This window comes from Equus quagga, chromosome 10, assembly GCF_021613505.1.
Source record: "Equus quagga isolate Etosha38 chromosome 10, UCLA_HA_Equagga_1.0, whole genome shotgun sequence".
NCBI lineage: Eukaryota > Metazoa > Chordata > Mammalia > Perissodactyla > Equidae > Equus > Equus quagga.
This window is the reverse complement of record NC_060276.1, coordinates 45,562,679-45,583,901: the sequence shown is the minus strand read 5'-3', so window position 1 is coordinate 45,583,901 and position 21,223 is coordinate 45,562,679. Positions and strand designations below refer to the sequence as shown.

General features: G+C 36.5%; 1 protein-coding gene across 3 annotated transcripts in view; it reads left to right on the top strand.

Annotated features, from left to right (window-relative positions):
* The window catches only part of DIAPH2 (diaphanous related formin 2), an 817,147-nt gene that overhangs the window by 386,438 nt on the left and 409,486 nt on the right, over window positions 1-21,223 (top strand). For all 3 annotated transcript variants that reach the window (XM_046673034.1, XM_046673033.1, XM_046673032.1), the window contains 2 exons: window positions 8,510-8,611; window positions 20,804-21,043. In XM_046673034.1, the coding sequence (XP_046528990.1) occupies window positions 8,510-8,611; window positions 20,804-21,043 (342 nt within the window). The remainder of the gene's footprint in view (window positions 1-8,509; window positions 8,612-20,803; window positions 21,044-21,223) is intronic.

Genomic DNA, 21,223 nt, shown 5'->3' with positions numbered 1-21,223 from the left:
ATGCGTGAAAAAGGAAGAAAAATCTGCTCCTTTGGTGACATAGTTACTGCTTTTCTCTTTGTTGTTTTCTTCATGAACCTCAGCTCATTGACATTTTCTAGGATAAAACTTTCATACTGACCCAGAATTGACCTTTTAAACACAAATCTTGAAATATTTGAAAGAAGATGTTCAGTAGTAAGCAGGAGGGAGCAGGGTGAGGGAGAAACAGAAGGGTTGAAACAGGAAATGTGCTATCAACTCGCAGTTTGTCAGAATCTAAATTGTATTTAAAAATTTATAATTTCTAGCCTCTGCTATTATGAACAGCTTTTCACTTAACTCCTCTTTGCAGTTTAGAGAACAGAAGTGGTGGTGTCACTAAAACACCTAAAGGGGAAAGCTATTTAAAACTTTTGAAGTACGGAGTCCTTAGGCAATGAGAATTTTAAAACATTGGTCCTATCCACATCAGTTCACCTGTTTTCCTCTTGCTCTGGCTTCTCCCCGCTGTTGCAGGACCCTAATGCTTTCCAAAAGCCCCTACCTTAGATGTTTCTAGGAGTCTCGGGGGAATATGTTACACACTCCATGAACTCATTTTTTGTCAGCTTCCATGTAGCAGCTGGGGATGGTTTCCCTCATTTCCTGTTTTGAACCCTCTCCTAGCGACCGCTGTGTGTGGGGAGAGGGGAGGAGTTTCACATGGGGCATAGCTAGTGTGTACTGAAGCCCTCTGGGTGCCAAGGGTGTGGGATGTTCTGTGGCGAAATACAGAAGCATGCGTTTCTTTCCTTCTCTCCTTATTTACTATACTTGATTAGAGGGGTACCAAAACACTTCTCATGACTCAGTTCCCCTTTCCACAGCACTCAGATATTTGACTATGTTGGGGGTGGGCAGGCAGGGCCAGAGACACATCCAAGAAACAAATATGCTACACTCGGAATCACCCCAGTCTTTTCCAAAATGCAGACTTTCTTACTTGGTCCAGCGTGATTGCGTGATACATGCCTCCCTTCCGTTAGGCAGGAGATTTCTCTCCCAGGAGGCCCCTTGGTCCGCCTTGCACATAGACTTCCGGTCGATTCCTGGGACTGTCCACATTAGTCTCAAGCTATGCCTTGAACCTCTGCGTTTCTCCATTTTCTCTCTTGATGTGCTCTGAGGAGTAGGTGAAAGAGTAGAGGTAAATGAGTACTGCTTGTCTCCATCTTTCCTCCGTCTTCTTGACCTCCTCCTCCTTGTATTCAGGGATTTGTGGGCATGAAAACGTTAGTGTCCAATCTTACACTACATTTTTGTCTACAAAATTTAGTATATATGTAAAAAAAATCAGGCATCTTTAGGCGTTGGCAATGATGTCCACTTGCAACATGCGATTCTAGAGGTAGTGTACTCATTAAGCAATGAGCACTATAATATGTCTGCATCTACCACACAAGTGGAGAGAGTTTTATTCTAAACCTTATTGGCAGATAGAACCTCCTAACCAATGGCAGTTATATAAGCTTGTAAGCGGTCATAAGACGGTATCCCGAATCAGACTACATCTAAGCCCACTGAATCTGTTAAATATTTCATATAGCTGAACAGAGAAAGAACAGATAAGTCACCTACTGTGGAGCCTGCATTGTGAAGATGAGTTAACAGGTTACCTGTACCTAGGAAAGAAACAAAATAACAAGTTTCACATTCTGAGCAGAAATTCTGCTTTAGGCTCGATTCATTCTAAAGTACCTATTTTCACAGTTAAAACTTAAAATGGAGATGGAGAGTTTGAAATATGCAGAATTGATATTTTTTGTAATTTTAATAATGTTCTTAATCTTTCTAATTTAGTTTCCCTGTAGTGAAAATTATGCAAGTTACCAAACTGATTCCTTGTTTTTCTTAATAATATACTTCACTAAAAAAACTCATTAACTGAGAAAAATTTTAAAAACAATTGCGTAATTTACATACATCAAAAATATTTTGGAAAAATGGAAATAATACCTTGATATTTATTTACCTTTTCATTCTATAAAAGAAAATGTTATTAATGGAGCAAATAATGGCTGTTCTTATTCACATTTGATTATACATATATGTTGTTATATCAATATCGGTATTTCTTTTAGGTCAAAGGGCATGGTATTTTAAATCTTTCCTCTCATCACTTACACAATGGGTGCCATTGCAGGCCTAGAGCTTAATGGAGATGCAAATTAAGTGGGAGGAGAGAAAAGATAAATGGAGAAAACCAAAGAACACTTACAGAGGAACCTGTTAGGGTTGTTTTCATGGGACTTATGCTATCTGTTGCCAACTCTATTGTTTTTAATGTGGAAAAATCTATAACATACAATTTACCATTTTACCCATTTTTAAGTGTACAGTTAAGTGACGACGTTAAGTATAGTTACAGTGTTGTTCAACCATCACCACGATTTACAGAACTTTTTCATCCTCTCACACGGAAACCATATACCTTGTAAGCAATAACTCCCCATTCCTCTGCGCCCCTAGCCCCTGGTAACTTCTGTTCTCTCTCTAAAAGCGTGTCTATTCTAGATGCCACATGTTAGTGGATTCATACAATATTTGTCCTTTTGTGTCTATCATATTTCACTAAGCAAACTATTTTAAGGTTCATCCATGTTTTAGCATGTATCAAAACTTCATTCCTTTTTTGGCTGAATATGATTCCTCTGTATATATATACCACATTTTATCCACGCATCCGTTGATAGACAAGTAGGTTATTTCTACCTTTTGGCTATTGGATAATGACGCTATGAACATTTGTGTTCAAGTATCTATTTGCAACTCTGTTTTCATTTCTTTTTGGTACCTACCTAGGAGAAGAATTGTGGAGTCATATGGTGATTTCATGTTTAATTTCTTGGAAACCACCTAACTGTTTTCCACAGTGCCTGCACCATCTTACAAGCAATGCCTGAGGGTTTCTTTTTTTCCACATCCTCACCAACACTTGTTATTTTCCCTTCTTTTGCTGATAGCCGTTCTAGGAGGTATGAAATGGTATCTCATTGTAGGTGTTTCTAAAAATGTTATTGTAAATGGAATTGTTCTCTTAATTTCCTTTTAGATTGTTCGATGCTAGTGCATAGAAATACATGTGATTTTTGTGTGCTGATTATATATCCTGAAACTTTGCTGAATTCATTTATTAGCTCTAACGGGGTCTTTTGGTGGATTATTTAGTGTTTTCTACATATAAAATCATGTCATCTGCAAGCAGAGACAGTTTTTTCTTCCTTTCCCATTTGGATGCCTTTTATTTCCTTTTCTTGCCTATTAGCTCTGGTTAGAACTTCCAAGACTATGCTGGATAGAGGTGGTGAAAGCAGGCATCCTTACCTTCTTCCTGATCTTAGCAGATAAGCTTTCAATATTTCACCTTTGAGTATGATGGTAACTGTGGGTTTTTCATATATCACCTTTATGACGTTGAGAAAGTTTCCTTCTATTCCTAGTTTAGTGAGTATTTTTCTCACAAATGTGTGTTGGTTTTGTCAAGTGCTTGTTATGCACGAGTTAAAGTGATCATGTGGTTCTTTTCCCTTCATTCTATTAATATGGTGTATTACACTGATTGGTTTTTATATGTTGAACCAACCCCGGATTCTAGGAATAAATCCCACTTGGTCATGGTGTATAATCCTTTTAATGTGCTGTGAAACTTTGCTAGTATTTTTCGAGGAATTTTTATCTGTATCCATTAAGGGATATTGACCTATAGTTTTCTTGTTGTGCCTTAGACTAGCTTTGGTATCAGGGTAATGATGGCAGGGAAAGGAAGAGTTCTCACCTCTTAGTTTTTTGGAAAAGCTTGAAAAGGATTGGTGTTAAATATTTGGTGAAATTCACTAGTGAATGAGATCCTGGGGTTTTCTTTCTTTGGAGGTTTTTGATTGCTAATTCAATCCTCTTACTTGTTACAGATCTGCTCATCCTTATATCCTGAAACTTTGCTGAATTCATTTATTAGCTCTAACGGGGTCTTTTGGTGGATTATTTAGTGCTTTCTACATATAAAATCATGTCATCTGCAAGCAGAGACAGTTTTTTCTTCCTTTCCCATTTGGATGCCTTTTATTTCCTTTTTGATTGCTAATTCAATCCTCACAAATTTTCAGATTTGTGATTTTCAGATTTTTTTTGACTCAGTTTTGGTAGTTGGTGTGTTTCTAGGAATTTGTTTGTTTCTTCTAGGTTATCCAATTTTTAGCATACAATTATTCATAGTATCCTCCTATAGTCTTTTTTATTTCTATAAAATCAGTAGTTATGTCCCAACTTTTATTTCTGATTTTAGTTATTAGAGTCTTCTGCTTTTTTCTTAGTCAGTCTAGCTAAAGATTTGTCAATTTGGGAATCAACTTTCAGTTTCATTGATTTTTCTCTCTATTGTTTTTCACTTCTTTCTTTCTTTTTTTTTATATCTCTACCCTAATCTTTATTATTTCTCCTGCTGCTTGCTTTAGGTTTGGTTTGCCCTTCTTCGTCTAGTTCTTTAAGGTATACAGTTAGGTTATTGACTGGAGACCTTCTGTTTTAATGTAGGCATTTACTGCTATATGGTTTCCTCTTAGCACTGCTTTTGCTGAATTCTCTAAGTTTTGGCATGTCATGTTTTCCTTTTCATCCATCTTAAAGTATTTTCCAGTTTCCCTTGAGATTTCTTCTATGATGCATTGGTTGTTTAAGAGTATGTTGCTTATTTCTGGATATTTGTGAATTTTCTACTTTTCCTTCTGTTATTTCTTTCTAGTTTCATCCCATTGTGATCACAAAAGATACTTTGTATGATTTCAACCTGTTAAAATTTATTAGGACTCCTCTTGTAGCCTGACATGATCTATTTTGGAGAATGTTCCATGTGCACTTAAGAAGAATGTACGTTCTGCTGATGTTAGGTGGAAGATTTTGTATCTATCTGTTAGTTCTAAGTGGTTTACAGTGTTGTACACATTCTCTATTTCCTTGTTGTTCTTCTGTCTACTGGTTCTGTCCATTATTGAAACTTGTGTATTGAATGCTCCAGCTATTATTATAGAACTGTCTGTTTCTCCTTTCAATTTTATCAAGTTTTACTTTATATATTTTTGAGCTTTGTTCTTAGTTGTGCATGTGTTTATAATTATATCTTTTTGATGGATTGAAATTTTTATTAATATAATATCCTTCTTTGTCCCTTGTTACCTTTTTGATTTAAAATCTATTTTGTCTGACAATACTATAGCCACCTCAGCTTTAGTTTGGGTTGCTATTTCCATGGACTATCTTTTTCTATCCTGTTGCTTTCAACCTCTTTGTGTCTTTTTTTTTTTTTTTAAAGATTTTATTTTTTCCTTTTTCTCCCCAAAGCCCCCCGGTACATAGTTGTGTATTCTTCGTTGTGGGTTCCTCTAGTTGTGGCATGTGGGACGCTGCCTCAGCGTGGTCTGACGAGCAGTGCCATGTCCGTGCCCAGGATTCGAACTGACGAAACACTGGGCCGTCTGCAGCGGAGCGCGCGAACTTAACCACTCGGCCACGGGGCCAGCCCCTGTGTCTTTTTCTCTACAGTGAGTCTCGTGTAGACTGCATATAGATGGATATGTTTGTTTGTTTGTTAATCCATTATGCTAAACTCTTCCTTTTAATTGGAGAGTATAATTCACTTACGTTTGAAACAATTATTCATAAGGAAGGGCTTATTGCTGCCATTTAGCTGTATGCTGTATGTCTTACATGTTTTTTAATTTCTCTATTGCTATCTATATTTAGGGCTTTTTTGGTAGCCTACTATTTTGATTCCCATCTTTATTTCTGTATAATTTTTAGTGATTTTCTTAGTAGTTGCCTTAGGTATAACAATTAATATCTTAAACTTATAACAACCTAGTTTTCATAATACAAACTTAATTTTGATAATATGCGCTGTTCCTATACATCTCTGTCCCTCCCTTTTATATTGTTATTGTCACAGATTACATCTTTATACATTGTATACTCATTAGCATAGATTTATAATTATTGTTTATGCATTTGCCTTTTAAATCATATTGAAGTAAAAAGGGATTACAAACCAAAAGTACGATAACATTGGCTTTTATATTTACCTATGTAATTACCTTTATAATTGTTTATTATTTCTTCTTATGTCTTTGAGTTACTGTTTAGTGTCCTTTCATTTGCCTATAGGACCTCCTTTAGTATTTCTTTCAGGACAGGCTTTCTAGCCATAAATTATCTCAGTTTGTTGTTGTTCTTAATTTGGGAATGTTTTAGTTTCTCCTTCATTGTTGAAGGAGGAGAGTGATGTTGGATATAGAATTCTTGGTTAACAGTTTTGTATTTTTGTATAACAGTTTTGTAAATATGTTATCCCACTACGTTTTGGCTCCCATGGGAGAAATCAGATATCTTATTGAGAATCCCTTGAATGTGAAAAGTCAGTTCCCTCTTGCTGCTTCAAAAATTCTCTCATTTTCTACATTTTGACAATTTGATCAAAAAGTGTCTCAGTGTAGAGCTCTTTCAGGCCCTGTTTGGAGTTGATGAGCTTCTTGGATGTGTATATTTAAGTCTTTCATCAGATTTGGGAAGTTTTCAGTCATTATTTCTTCAAATATATATTTTTTTGCCCCTTTTTCTCTCTCCTGGGAATCTTGTGATACATGTTTGTATGCTTGATGGTGTGCCATAGGTCCCTCAGGCTCTGTTTATTTTTATTTTTATTTTTCTGCTCCTCCAACTGGGTCATTTTAATTTTCTTATCTTTGAGTTCACTGATCCTTTCTTCTAGCTGCTCAAATCTGTTGTTGAACCCGTCTAGTGAATTTCTCAAGTTGGTTACTGTACTTTCACTTCTAGAATTTCTGTTTGGTTCCTTTTTATAATTTCTGTATCTTTATTGATATTCTCATTCTGTTCATATATCATTTTCCTAATTTCCTTTAGTTATTTGTCTGTACTTTCCTTTAACTCATTGAGCATAATTAAGATAGTTGATTTAATGTTTTTACCTAGTAACTCCAAAGTCTGAGCTTCTTCAAAGATTGTTTCTGTCTTGTTCTTTTTTTTCCTGTGTGCAGCCCATGGTATTCTGTTTCTTTGCATGCCTTGTAATTTTTTTGTTGAGATTTGGACATTTGAGTATATTATAACTCTGGAAATTTGGTTCTGCCACTCCTCACAGACTGCTTAATTTTGTTTGCTGAGGGCTGTAGCCAATTGTGAGTTTTTCAAACAATTTTTGTAAAGTGTATGTTCCTTGTGTGCAGTCATTGAAGTTTGGGTTTCATTATCTCTGCTGTCAGCCAGTGATTTTCTTAAATGTCTGGTTCTAAAAAGCAGGGAAGGTGTTTCTGTCTATTTAAATCTTATCAGGGAAAGCTGCTGCAACTCAAGAGAGTTGAAACCAAGGCAAGCACTACACTGGTCCTTCAGGGGACTGCCACACCAACCAAAATGCATATCCCCAAAGTTTGGAGAACAAGCTCCTTATTGCCCACCCAGGTATCAGCCAGCCCCTCCAGGAACTCAGGCACTATCCTCAAAGTGGTTCTGAGGAATAGGGTATGGTATCTGTTCTGTGCATGTCATTCTCTTATCAGAGAACAGCAGTGTCTCCCTTCATCAAACACTTCCCTTGTTGTAAGTATCCAATCAGCTTCCAGAGTTCTGAAATAGTCTATTTAAATTACTCTTTCCAGCTCAGTAGTTGCTTTGGTGGAGGGACCAGTCTCTGGAACTTTCTCCTCTGCCATTTTGTGTCAACTATCTTAAATCTTTTTTTCCTGCTTTGTTCTTTTTCGTATGTCTTTTGAAATCCTATACAAGTCCCCAAAATGTTGGTTGCAGGCTAAAGTAATGATAATTAGAACTGTACCAAAGTCCAAGATAAACTAGTTGAGAAGAATTAATCAATTTTGAGTCTCTTAGGCATCAATCTTGAACATGCATCAGACTTCATCACTTTTTCTTGATTCTCCATTAAAGTAGGAATGCATTGTGTATTTAAATGCAGACTGTAAATAATGAGAGATTTTTTTTACAGGCTTGTGTGGTTTATAAGATTGAAGATGATTCGAAATTTTGCCAACTATAGAGAGTAGAATTGGTTTTTAAATTATTATTATTGCACATGAGTTAATTCTACATAATATTTTTCTGTTTTCTGTATGAATTGACTAAGTATCATGATAGGAAATAAAGCTTAAAAAGTTACGCTATATGTTTAAGGTCCAGCAGCTTAGTTGATTTTGGAATGTCATTTATTGCTATATGATCTTTTGGTTTAACATTTATGTACTGTAGTGCATGGAAACCAAGGACATTTATATATTTCTTCACATGGAATTGTAGGTCATGCTTTGGTTAATTTTTTGGAGAGGAAGGGAGGATCCCCTGGTACTATAACAGAATCACAATCAGAAATTTATCTACTATCCTAGTTTGTCATTTTTAGAGTTGCATGCATGTATAATAATCCTAATAATAAAATACTAAACTTTTATACTTTTTTGTTTTTTAGAACCTTGTAAAACATCTTCCTGAGCAGAAAGTACTCAGTGAGTTAGCACAGCTGAAGAATGAATACGATGACCTCTGTGAGCCAGAACAGTTTGGAGTTGTGGTATGTATCTGGCATAAGGGCCCACAAATTCAGCTGGGATGTAACACTTGTCAGAAACAGTAAAAAGAAAGACTTCAATTGTTGAGTTTTTCTTTTTTTACTGTATAACTACATAATTTAGTGTAACATTGGCTGTCAGAAAGAAATTCTTGTTTATCTGTTATTATTTGTCATTGTATTGAAAATAAAGAAATTAAGATTCACATTCTAGAAATTACCTCAATTTACCTCCTGGGATCTCCTCCATAGCAGTGCTGATATTTAATTCTGTCAATATATGAAAAATAGTATATATTGTTGTATTGGCTGTTTTTTGTTCCATTTATATCTTGATGTTGGAATTTGGCCCCTCAAAATTTAGGCTAAAAATAAGGGTAGTAACTAGATAAATAGTAATATTCTGGAGACTCTTCTTTGTGGTATATTTGTGTCAGAAAAAGCACAAGAATTTTTAGATATCCTATAGAGTTTCATTAATTGATTGAAAGCTTTAAATACACAGTTTCAGCTGGAAAGAAAATCTCATAAAGACACATCATGCTTTAGTATGGTTAAACCATTATTGGAATAAATTATGTTTCCTTGTCCCCTCTTCATTTAAGGGGTACAAAAGAGGACTAGGTATAAATTATGCATTAAACAATATAGTTACATGTTTTAAGCATTCCCCAAACCTGCTCTTCAAATAATTGGCCAAAAAATAGTAGGAAAGAAGGCATAATGATTTATTTAATTTCTTGGGGAAAAAGCTATTTTGGACTAAGTGTTCAATACAAGTTTGTTCACTGTATGAATGAACAGTTGTATCGCGGCTGCCAGCTTTACCCTGGCTCCCTAGCCATTTACATCTGAATACTAACACTTTTAAAATTACCATCGGACTGAATAGTCAAACACTGTGTCTGCTTCATCCAAAATATTTTATAACCTTTTTAATAGTAATATATTTGAATTTATCTGATTTGCAATTTAAAAATCTTCTTTAAAGTTAAAGTGCGATGAGACAGAGAATGTTTCTTTTGAACATGTGCAATAACTACTTGCCCGTATTTGCAGTTTATTAATTCTCAGATACAGCATTGCATATACTGATGTAGGAGGATTCTGTCAAGTCCTTGCAAAGAAAATCAGGAATGTATATTTGGGATAAGATAGAGAATGTATAGGTACCTGAAGAAGATATTTCTTTCATTTTTGAATTAGGTAAATTAATCAACTGAACTGGCTAGATAGTATTTATTAAATAGCACTTTAGCACCATGTTAAATAATGAAATTTTCTAGCCCGAAGTCCACAGTTGAAACCTAAGCTGCTCGAATTCATATTATAATTGAAGCAAGGCTATATACCATCTGAGAATTCAGCTGTGTCATGATGGTTATGAGTTTTACAGTAGGTACACTACACAATTTCTCTGAAGCCATTTTTTTTCGGAATGCAGTTTATCTTGGAAGATGTATTAGTTTGCCAAGCAAGTCCTTCAAGAGGAATATCCTTGGTACCACACTGAGGAAATGAAGTTTGGGGACATAAAAAGCAATATACCTTCTGAACTCAAAGCTAAGTAGAAAATGGAAGAGATTGCTTGTTTATGCACATAACCATAAATAATTCTGGGGCCGTGTACATGAAGCTACCTGGGTCTCTTATTTACTCTCCCCATCCTTAACTATGTGTCTGTAGGGAAAAAAGTCAAGGACATTACACAGTAGGTTACACTATGTAAATTACCTAAGATGGTACCAATCAAGCTTTGCCGAATAAAGTTTAGATAACCTGATATCTAGGAAAAGACTTTTGAAATAATGATATGCCTTGGTCTTTTAAACATGTATATTTTACAGTGCTTAGAACAATATCTTGTATACAATAGACAGTAGATAAATGTTTATTGAATTGAATTAGAGGACAATTATTAAACCCAAGTGTGAGCCTGAGATTAAAAATAGCATATTTTAGATCCATAAAAGTCGAAATGCTGCTAAAACATATTTCTCCAGGTCTATGCTGAAATTAAATTCACTTCTATGTGAATGCACCCAAATACTTTTTAACCCACAAAATATATCGACAACTTACATTTAGGACAGCTTTGGAAATGTGTCGAATCATCCGGACTAATGAGAGAGGCTCCCAACTGGTTGTTTTGCTTTCGCTCTCTTTCTTCATCAATACTATTGGTGAAGTCTTCTTAACATCTATATTCATCATATAATTTCTATATCAGAACCCTTTGGTGTATTGCAGAATTTACAGAATAAAACCCGAGCTCCTTAGCATTCTCCTTCTGCCTCTAACTCTCTGACTTTATATCTCCCCGGTCTCTTTGGTGAACTGAGTGAATTGGTGTCTTTATGACGTTTTAGCTTTTACCTCAGCGGGACTCTCATTGCCATTTCAGCAGTTATTTTACTTGTTTCTATTCAGCGGTCTTTCATTTTTCCGTGGCGGCTGTACCATATCTTACCTGCCCTCTTCAAGTTTTCTGTCCCTCCCCTCCCCATTCATTTCATTTCCTACAAACAACCTAATCTCTTCCTTGCCGGAGTAAAAGGAAAACATTTAGGCTTCTGAACCTCCAATATATCTTCTACCTACAAAGTTATCTCTAGCCTTATCTTTTATTAATCTATTCTCTGTCAAACCTCAGAAAAAGGGGATACCTTGTTGTTATGACTAATATTATTGTTGCTGCTATGATTATTGATAGGAACAAAAATGTATTGAGGAATTGCTGTGTCTGATACTATGCTAAGCGTTTTCATGAGATGCTGAGCATCTCATGTATTCCTCCCAACCCTGTGAGGTTGACACTATTATTAGCTCCATATTATGGGTGCGGAAAATAAAGCCGAGGAAGGCTAGGGACCTTGTCCAAGGTTACATAGTAAGGAGTAGATGCAGAATTCAAACTCAGGCATCTGACTTCATAGTGCTTTGTCACTGTACTGGCCTGGGGGTTGTGTGTGTGCATGTGCGCCTGTGTGTGAGATGCTCTACTACATGCTAATTAACTTATCTCTGTTAGGGGCATTATTATCTCTTGCTTACTTTAGTTCTGTTATTCTATTGCATCTTCAATTTGTCAGTCTCTACTCTGCCTTTCTTCAGGAAAAAAAAAATCTCTTAAGTCACTCACTGCCTAAGAACGAATGAATGGATAGCTGGATAGTTGGATGAATAAAAATCCTTCATTGGCCCTGTGGTCCCTGATAGCTACTGCACTCTCTCCATTTCCTAGCATCAGTTTTTCTGCTTAGGCTCCTTTTGTTCTCTACTTCTTTACCTCTCATTCACCATTCAACAAACAGCAATCAGAATTCCGCCTTCAACAATGCATTGAAACTGATCTAGGAGAGGTTGTTAATTACCGTCTAATTGCATCTAAAATATTCATCAGATCTGTTCACTTCTCTTCATCTGTGCCTTCACTACCTTAGCCCAAGCCAGCACTGGCATTCCCTTTAACCATTATGATATGCTTTTAGCTTGTTTTCCGCACTTACACTTTTGCCCTTCTCCAAATGTGTCTCAGCACCGCACTCCATGTGACATTTCTAGAGTGCGTTTGTGTTGCATCATGTTATTCATCTGCTTAAAGCACTGGTGCATGGTGTGGCACTAAGGCTACAGTATAAACTCCTTCCCACAACTCACCACCTCTCCTACTTTTGTCTCTTGCTGCTTGGCCTCTTGTTCATTATGCCTCAGCCACGTTGTATTTTATTTTTCTGTTTTTTGAATTTGCCATGCTCTTTCCTGCCTCTGGCGCATTACACATGCCCCTCTTACTTGCTGCCTGCCTGCCTCTCTCCTGCTTATTCTTCGAGTCTCAGCTTCAATTTCATTCTCCCGGTGGTGCCTTCACTTACCTATCAGTCAAAATTAGGTCTTCCTCTTAATCTCTCAGAACACCTTTTTCCCTTTCCTTTCTGGAAATTTATCATGGTTTGTAATTAAATGTTTATTTGCAAAGTTATTTATTGAATGTCTGTAACCCCCACTAGATTGCAACTTCTATGAGGGCATGCATCATGTTGATTTTATTCACGTGATATATACTTAACAAATGTAGCTGAATGTATTAACGTGATTGCAAAATCAGTGGAGTCTTTTCAGTCTTGTCGGATTCTGTATCCATATAGCACTTGATAACATGGAAGAATTTAGCCCTCTTATTGAAACCTTTTCTTTCCTTCTCTAACAATAAATACTTTCCCGATTTTATTCCGATAACGCTTGCCAGTGTCCTGTAGAGTTTGCATTATTATATAACTTCCTGGATGATAAAAACAAAATCTCATCAGTTAGGGATAGACTTATGCTAGAAGTAAGATTACTCCTGCAAGATTCATTAAAATCATCATCATCATCAAAACAAAAAACAATGAAATTGGGGGGCCAGCCTGGTGGTATAGTGGTTAATTTCACATGCTCCGCTTCAGCAGCCCAGGGTTCATGGGTTCGGATCCCGGCCACGGACCTACACACCACTTATCAAGCCATGCTGTGGCAGGCGTCCCACATATAAAATGGAGGAACACGGGTACAGATGTTAGCTCAGGGCCAGTCTTCCTCAGCAAAAAGAGGAGGATTGGCAGCAGATGTTAGCTCAGGGCTAATCTTACTTACCAAAAAAAAAAAAAGAAAACGAAAACAAAGCAATAAAATTGGCAAAACTGGGGAAAAATCTGGCTTCAACTATTTGAAAGAAATAAATTTATCTGAGACAGTGACCGGGCTGCTAAGCTTTTTCTTAATCTTTTGGTTTTTTTAGCAGCTGCATCATTGGGTTTGCTTGTAGTCACATGTGGTAAGTTAAAAAGAAACAAAAAAGAAAAAGAGAGAGAGAGAGAAAGAAAAAAGAAACAAATGACAAAACCCAGGGACATTTCTTTCTGTCTAAAGGCAGACCTCCTAGTAAGAGGGATATGCTAGTTCCCACACCTTCTATGATCAATAATCCTTTTCTTTAGGGGGATAGATTGGCTGCATAGCTTCCCACTGGCTTGTCTTCCAACCTGCCTCCCACAGAATTGAATTTGGTACATTGTTGTAATTATGTGCTGTACCTTTACTGGAAAAAAAGCACAGATCTTTGAAAGCTCTGCCAGTTAGAACCCCCAGCAGGAGCTTTTAGACTCTTCGGAGTGTGTTTGCAGCTCAGCTGCTCTCAACCCTCAGAGCTATGGAAATTCCCACTTGTCTTGCCCCGAGGATGGAGACCCATACTGTGTCTATCTATTAAACTAACACATCTTCTGAGAAAAAGAGGGCAGTAATTAGTTCTCTTAGTAATCAGTACTTTGTTTTTCTGACTTCAAAATTACCCATATTTTTCAATTAAAAACATTCTAAGGCTATAATCTAACAAAAAGATGTTGAGATAGCCTTGTGCATAAAAACATTTATAATGAAAAGCACAGATTATGTGATATTGCTGACAGCACATTTAATTTTTGTTTCTTTTTCTACACAAATATAGGAAGGCGGGAGGAATGGATTTATGCCTATAGTTGGAAGGACAACTGTAAAGTTTGTGTGCATTTTAATTTTTTAAAAGCCACATAAGAGCTTATGAGCTGTATTCAAGATAACTTAACAAGGGAAAAAGGAAATTCTTAAAAGCTTTTTTTTGTTCTCCCACATATCATCAAAGGCAATTAGTTTGGATGGAAAATTGTAGCTCTTCTGTTCCATTAATATTAAATCATTATTCAAGTTTGCATATTCATTGGGAAAATGGCATTTTTCTTTATTTTATCTGCTTTCATTCAGGTGTTTAGTGTTTTGATATATAGCGCCTTGATTGTTTCTATTTTCATTCTTTCTGTAAATATGAATGCTAGCTCTTACTTGTAGATGTGCTTTCATTTTAGCTGAGAAAAAGCTGGTTGAGTAATTTCGAGATTAGGTGAAAGAAAACTCACCATTCTCAAATCCATGTATTCAACTTCTTGTTCATTTCGTTGACGTCTCATGATAATCCATTTTGTGACAAGATTGCTCATTTCCATCAGCCTTTTCTATAAAATAAGATAAAATAAAACCACCTGAAAAGCAAATATTCAGATTAAGTCTATGTATGTCAATCAATTCTCCTATTGATTGCTTTTCATTAAATTTAAAAAATCAAAAATGGGCCCCTTTTTCCTTCTTCATGTCAGAAATCCCTGATAGAACAGCACAGCGCCACAGTGGATGTGTTGATGGCCGTTCTCGGCCTCGGACAGCTGTTTGCAGAAAGATGTTTTGAATTTCTTGCTCAAATTCTTAGTATGATTCTACTGAGTTTACGTTGTCTTTGGGGTCAGACATTCTTACTGTGTTCTGTTCCGGACTACTGAGTAGATATTTGTTGATGCATAATTTCCACCTATCCCTCTCTTTGGGGAAAATATTCACTATCAGCACATCACTATTTTTCTGGTATAAAGTCAGTTTTCAACGCTCTATTTTTCCAAAGCTTCATTTCACAGATTAGCTATGGCTTTTGTCTCTCTTGATGTCTAATGTAGAAACGTTTGCCATTGACTCCATACAGCGGGTCCAATTGTATTGATTATTGTGTCCAGGCCGGGTACTAGGTGTACTGCAGAAAGTACAGCAATGAGCCGGCGAGACCCTACCCTTGAGGACGTTATTCTCTGAAAGAGGATAAGAAAATGATGTAACAGAGAATCACAGATGTCCCTTGTTTCCATATTTCTAGGCAGAGTTTTGCTCAATCATTGAGACTGGATCTCACAATTTTTATAGGCAGTTCTGCCTGCTGTCTAACTTAAATCCACCCTTCTTTAATGTGACTTCATTATCATAACCTTTCTTATAGTCACTGATGCAAAATTATTCTGTGTATTCAGTGTACAATTGGGTCCTAACAGTATTTAACTGTTTGGAGAAAACACCTTGTAACAAATGTATACTTGCTACAAATATATCTGTTAATGCTAATGAATTCTTAACATTATATTTTGAAGAGACTAGAGGATCAGTTATGCTCAGATATGATGGTAGTTGAAGATGTGTTTCTTAGCAGCGCAAAAGGAAAGAGAATAGAAATAACCTTAAAGGCAGGCGACACGTGATGGCGGGAGTGGCATGTGGCCATCTCCTCCTCTTCCTTCACACATGATTTTTACACTTGTGCTTTTTTCCTTTCTCTCTGGATTCTTATGGTAGTTTGGCAGTAGATCAATATTCACCAGCTGCATAGGTAGTGAAGTGTATAAAATTCAAATTATATAAACAAAACTGTGTCTAACTCTTTGGGGAAATAACCCACTTGTAGCTGCTCTCACTAAAGCTGTCAATGCACTTTTTTTTTAATATACTGCAGATCAGCTAAAGAAATGATAGCTGCTTGATGTGATTTGATAGACAAGTACCTCATAACACAAATAAATCCCCTACATAATACAACACCCTGGTCAGCATCCTCCAGCACTTCAAGGAATGAATTATAAAACAAAGGATGCCAGTCAACTAAAATGCTGCGAGGGACCACAACTCAAAACAAACATACATTTCAGCTGAGTTTTTGTTTTATTTACTCATATCACTTAGGCGCACTCAAGTGCCTTTATGAGACATGAGCCTTTTAATAATTGTATCTGTGGCTGGGGATGTTGCTTTGTGCTTCCTGTTATTTCTAGGCTTAGTTATCCAAAACATTCCCTTACATACCAAATTCTCTAATGGAGATTCAACTGTTATCTGTCAATGTAGCCCGGTTTGATCATAAAAATTCACACTTATGATTGCAGCAAATTCTGTTAGTGTGATCAATGCATACTGCTCTGTGGCTCCTGTTACGAGATGCGCCTGACAGAGCTTCATGTCCTCCATAGTCTCTTGCTTTTATAATACCACGTGGTCAGTGATAACATTTCTAATAGTAAATGTATATTATGCATTAAAACTGGCTAAAGAGAGCAGTGCACAATATTTACAGTGTATTCAATAGATAATGGGTCCCGTTCCTCACTGAGCCCTGGAAACACACATTCCTTACTTGTGGATGAGAGAAGCTTTCCTTCAGGTTTGGGAGAACAATCAGGGATCAGTGTTCCTTCTTGGGAATCTCTGAGGATGAGTGCAGGGAGTAATAACAGCAATAGCTGTTGGTTTAGAGTGCTTACATTGTGTCCGCTACTATGACAGGAGTGTTACACATAGGATGTCATTTAAGTCTTACTGCAACTTGCATGGATGACTCAAGGAATCTATTTTACTGGTGAGAAAATGAAGTCTCAGAAACATTAGGTAACTTGCACTAGGTCATACACCTAGAAAATGAAGAACGTGTTCAACTCCAGGTCTGTGTAATTCAAAAGTTCCTATTTCTTCTACTACAATTTGCCTTAGGGGTCTGGAGAATGCAGATTGTTTCTTTCCCTCTCCAGGGCTTAGGGAAAAATTTTTCTCGAGCCTACCCTTCCAAATAATTATATGGGGCTCTGAATTTGGGCTAAGATTGGGCCTGGGCGGTATTGTTGGAACGACCTGCATAGTAGCAAACGCCTTTATATAGGGTACCCTCCTCCTTCCCCACTGCAGCCTACTATGGTACCGCTTCACACTATACATCCTCTTCCCAATCTAGCACTTTGATGATATTGGAATTCCTACTTGTATGAATGAATACCTCCATTCATTCGTTCATTTTACAAATATTTATTTTTGAATCACCTATCGTATTTATCACCTGCCATGTGCCAGACCTGGTTCTAGAGGGTAAATAAATGAAGAAATTTTGCCCGATCAAAGGGCAACTCTGACTCCCTTAAAATGTACAACCTCTTCCTGAAATCAGGCTGACTGATGACAGATTAGATCCAGTAATAGCAGTTCAACAAAGTTAATTCCCTAGCATTTCTGGTTTGACATCTCAGTTGAAGATATTATTTTTGCGACAGTAAAACATTACCATATGCTGTTAATTTTGTTCAATAGACAATCTGTCTGTCCTACTTGGGAGAAGAGCTGGAAAATGGTCAGTCAGCTAAGGACTGCTTTTAAAATCAATCAGCGAATATTTGAATGTCTAATATCTGCCAGACCCTGTGCTAGGGGCTGCACAGGGTGCATTCTTTGACTCTTCTCTCTTTACTCTCTTGTCATCAACAACCTTCCTTGCCTCCCCCAGCATCTATTCAAATAACTCCAAAATCTGCCAACTCCAATACTTATCTCTTCCTAAACTTGAGGACTGCATTTCCAAATGCTACCAGATATCATAATACCCAAAACTCAAAATGTCAAGAAAGTAATATTATTTCCCTATCCTGGAGGTATCATTTTACTACTTATGCAAAAATTTGGAGAGGAAGGCTGAAGGGATCAGGAAGTACATTTAAATAATCTATTTTAGTAATTCTAGCTTGAAGTAGGTAACATTTAAGCTGATCAGTTGCTAAGTCCCATGGATTCTCCCTTAATTCTGTCTTTTGTGTCCACCGCATCATTTCTATTCCTACTGTCAACATTCTAGCTCATTACCTGTTTCTTAGTTCATTTTGCTGACTTACTAATGGTTTCGCTGCCACTAATCTCTCCTTCAACCAGGCATACATACTGCTCCCAATGAGACTCAAGAGGCAGCGTGGTGAAGTGGTTGGGAATCTGGGTTCTGTGGTCCGAATGCCTGACTTCAAATCTCTAGCTCTTCTACATGTAGTTTGGCTTTGTGCAAGTTACCTAGTATTTCTGTTTATCACTTTCCTGATCTTTAGAATGAGACTAATGATGATAACCTTTCCCCAGGATTGTTTTGAGAATAAAATCAGTATATATATATATTTACATATATATATATGTAAAATACATATGTAAAAAATTCCTGGCACAAAGTACTCAATAAGTGATGATGATGATGATTAAAGAACACTTTTGGTCACTTTATTTCAGTTGGAGCTGGTACTAAAAACCAAAAAGAGATCAAATCCATCCTCTCTACGTTTCTAGGCCTGGGATTGAAGTACAAAACCCCAAAAGGATAAAAATATGAATGAAGACAAGTGGTATTAGAACTGAAGCAAGACTAAAAACCCATGTAAGCCCAAGTTTTAAATTCCTTGTTGATCAGAGGCCAAGGCCACCCTGGTGAGCTGGGTTCCCACATGCCCTTTAAAGCATGGCCACAGAAGGGCAGGGCCATGGCGACTAGCCCCTGGTGAGAGTAGCTCTGTGGCTTTTTCTTTAAGTATCAGGAAGACTCAAGAACTGCTCCCTAAACATATAAACTGACAGAGAACATGCTTCTGTGCTAATCATGGCCAGTTACCCGTGAAAGAAAAGGAAAACGAAAGTGGGGAAAGGTTTGGACATAGTGGTAGAGGCTTAAAGAAAGCAGAAAACCATATAGAAACTTAGAGAGATTCCCATACGTACACAAGGAGATTTGCGCATTGATGGAGATGCAGACTTTGACATGGTCAGCTTCCTATGTCGTGGCCTTTACAGGGACTCTTCAGGACTCTTGTCCGAATTCTGCCCCTAGGTATATGCCTCATATATTCCTAACCTAGAAACCTTTCCTCACACCATTCTTTGTCTCTATGCCTTCTTTCTGGTCCCAGTTTCTCTCTCTGTATTTGTTTATTTATAAATCTACTTGTTTATTTATTCATTTGTATCCCTCTACTGTGAAGCCTTCATTAAATATTGTAGCATAAGAGTATAAAGTTTTCTTTCAGTGACCATCTCCAGAAGTTAATTTCTGTTTACCCATCTAGAATCATGTGCTGTTTTTTTCACTAGCTATAGTTTTCGAGCGTCTATGTTACGAGTTTTAGGCTATATTAGAAACTTTTGGAGTAGGTAGTGTCTTATAGTTACCATGTGAGTACCGAAAAATAGTAGGATGATTTGTATCATATTACGCTGATCATATAAAAAAGCTAGTGGTAAGTGATAAGACCTACATAAATATAATAACAGGTGGATATTCCCAGCGTACTTTTATATATCTGCCTATAAAAAGCATGAAAGCATATAGGGGGATTAACAGAAGGCAAAGGTTAGTCTTTGGAGAGGCAGACACCCATGGTTAATAGGCAAGTTCATTTCAAAGAAGAAAAATGATGGACTATGCCTTGCTTCCATATTAGATCCGATATGGTCTATTCAACAGCACATTTGCTGCTTTGAGAGGGTGATTTGTGGTTTAAAGACTTTTGTTTATGTTGTTAAATTCTTTTCATGTTGTCTACAAATATCTCAGTGCCTAGTCTGTACCTGGCATTTGTATTCAAGAAACTAAGCTATATGTGCAAAAAATAAATATAGCTAGGATTGTTAATTTCTTTTCATTGTGTATGCGCTTGCGTATGTTCAAGCGAGTCAACCCTCCCCCCACCTCGCTCCCAGAATTCATTTGGTGAATGAAAACTCGTTAAATGACTTGGAGTTATAGGAAATTAAAGACTAAAAGAAATTATTATTATAGGAGCTATACCAAAGGGAATAGAGAATGTGCACCAATACTATGAAACAGGTAATTAAAACCTGAGTTGAACTGTTTGTAAGAAAACCAATATAGAATTCTTGAATAATGTACTTAAAAGTAAGTTCATGTGATATTACCATAACCTAATTATTTAACATCAACATTCTGTCAAGCAGGTGAAATTCTTTAGAGCATATATAAATATTTAATATACTTTATGAATAGAAATCATAGGTTTAAAATTATTAAATGCTCAATCAGAGCTAGTCCTCTGATTTCAAACAGCATAGTAATAGGTAATTTCCTAGGAAATGTGGTTCCACTTATATTTTCTGTCATCGTGTACATCTTTTATCTGTGGCCCAACTATTCACTCAACTCAATTTCCTATTTGTAAATTTTCCTAGTTCACCCCAGGGGCACATTTTTGGCAGTTTGAATGCTGTTAATGAATAATGATTATATGATTAACATATAGCACTTGTCTAGTTTCTGTAATATTCTTCATGCTATAAGAATGATCTAATTTATTTGTTTAAAACTGAACAGCTCACTGATTTTTAAACTTTTATAAACATCTTCTTTGGGAATGTCTCAAGCAAATAAAAATAATATATTTTAAAACCTAGAGAGAATTCATTTTATGTAGGAATTTTCCAGTATTGTCTCTAAGATTATCCCCCCTGGCGTGAGGACTAACAGGCTGTGATATATGTTCTTATAGAGCCTTCCTTATCTTACAGATGAGCTCAGTGAAAATGTTGCGGCCCCGACTGAATAGCATTCTTTTCAAGCTCACTTTTGAAGAACACATAAACAACATCAAACCGAGCATCAGAGCAGTCACTCTCGCCTGTGAAGAACTGAAGAAGAGTGAAAGCTTTAACAGACTATTAGAGTTAATTCTTTTGGTTGGAAACTACATGAACTCAGGCTCCAGAAATGCCCAGTCTTTGGGTTTTAAGCTCAACTTCCTTTGTAAGGTAAGATAACATTTTAGAATGCTAATTTCCAGTAATCTCGTCTATGAGAGGACTCACTCAAAATAGCAATAGTATATAAGTCAAAAAAAACATGCTTTAAAAGGGTGAATTTTATGGTGTGTGAATTTTATCTCAATTAAAACAAATAATTTTTAAAAATCTTACCGCAGTAAGTAAAAT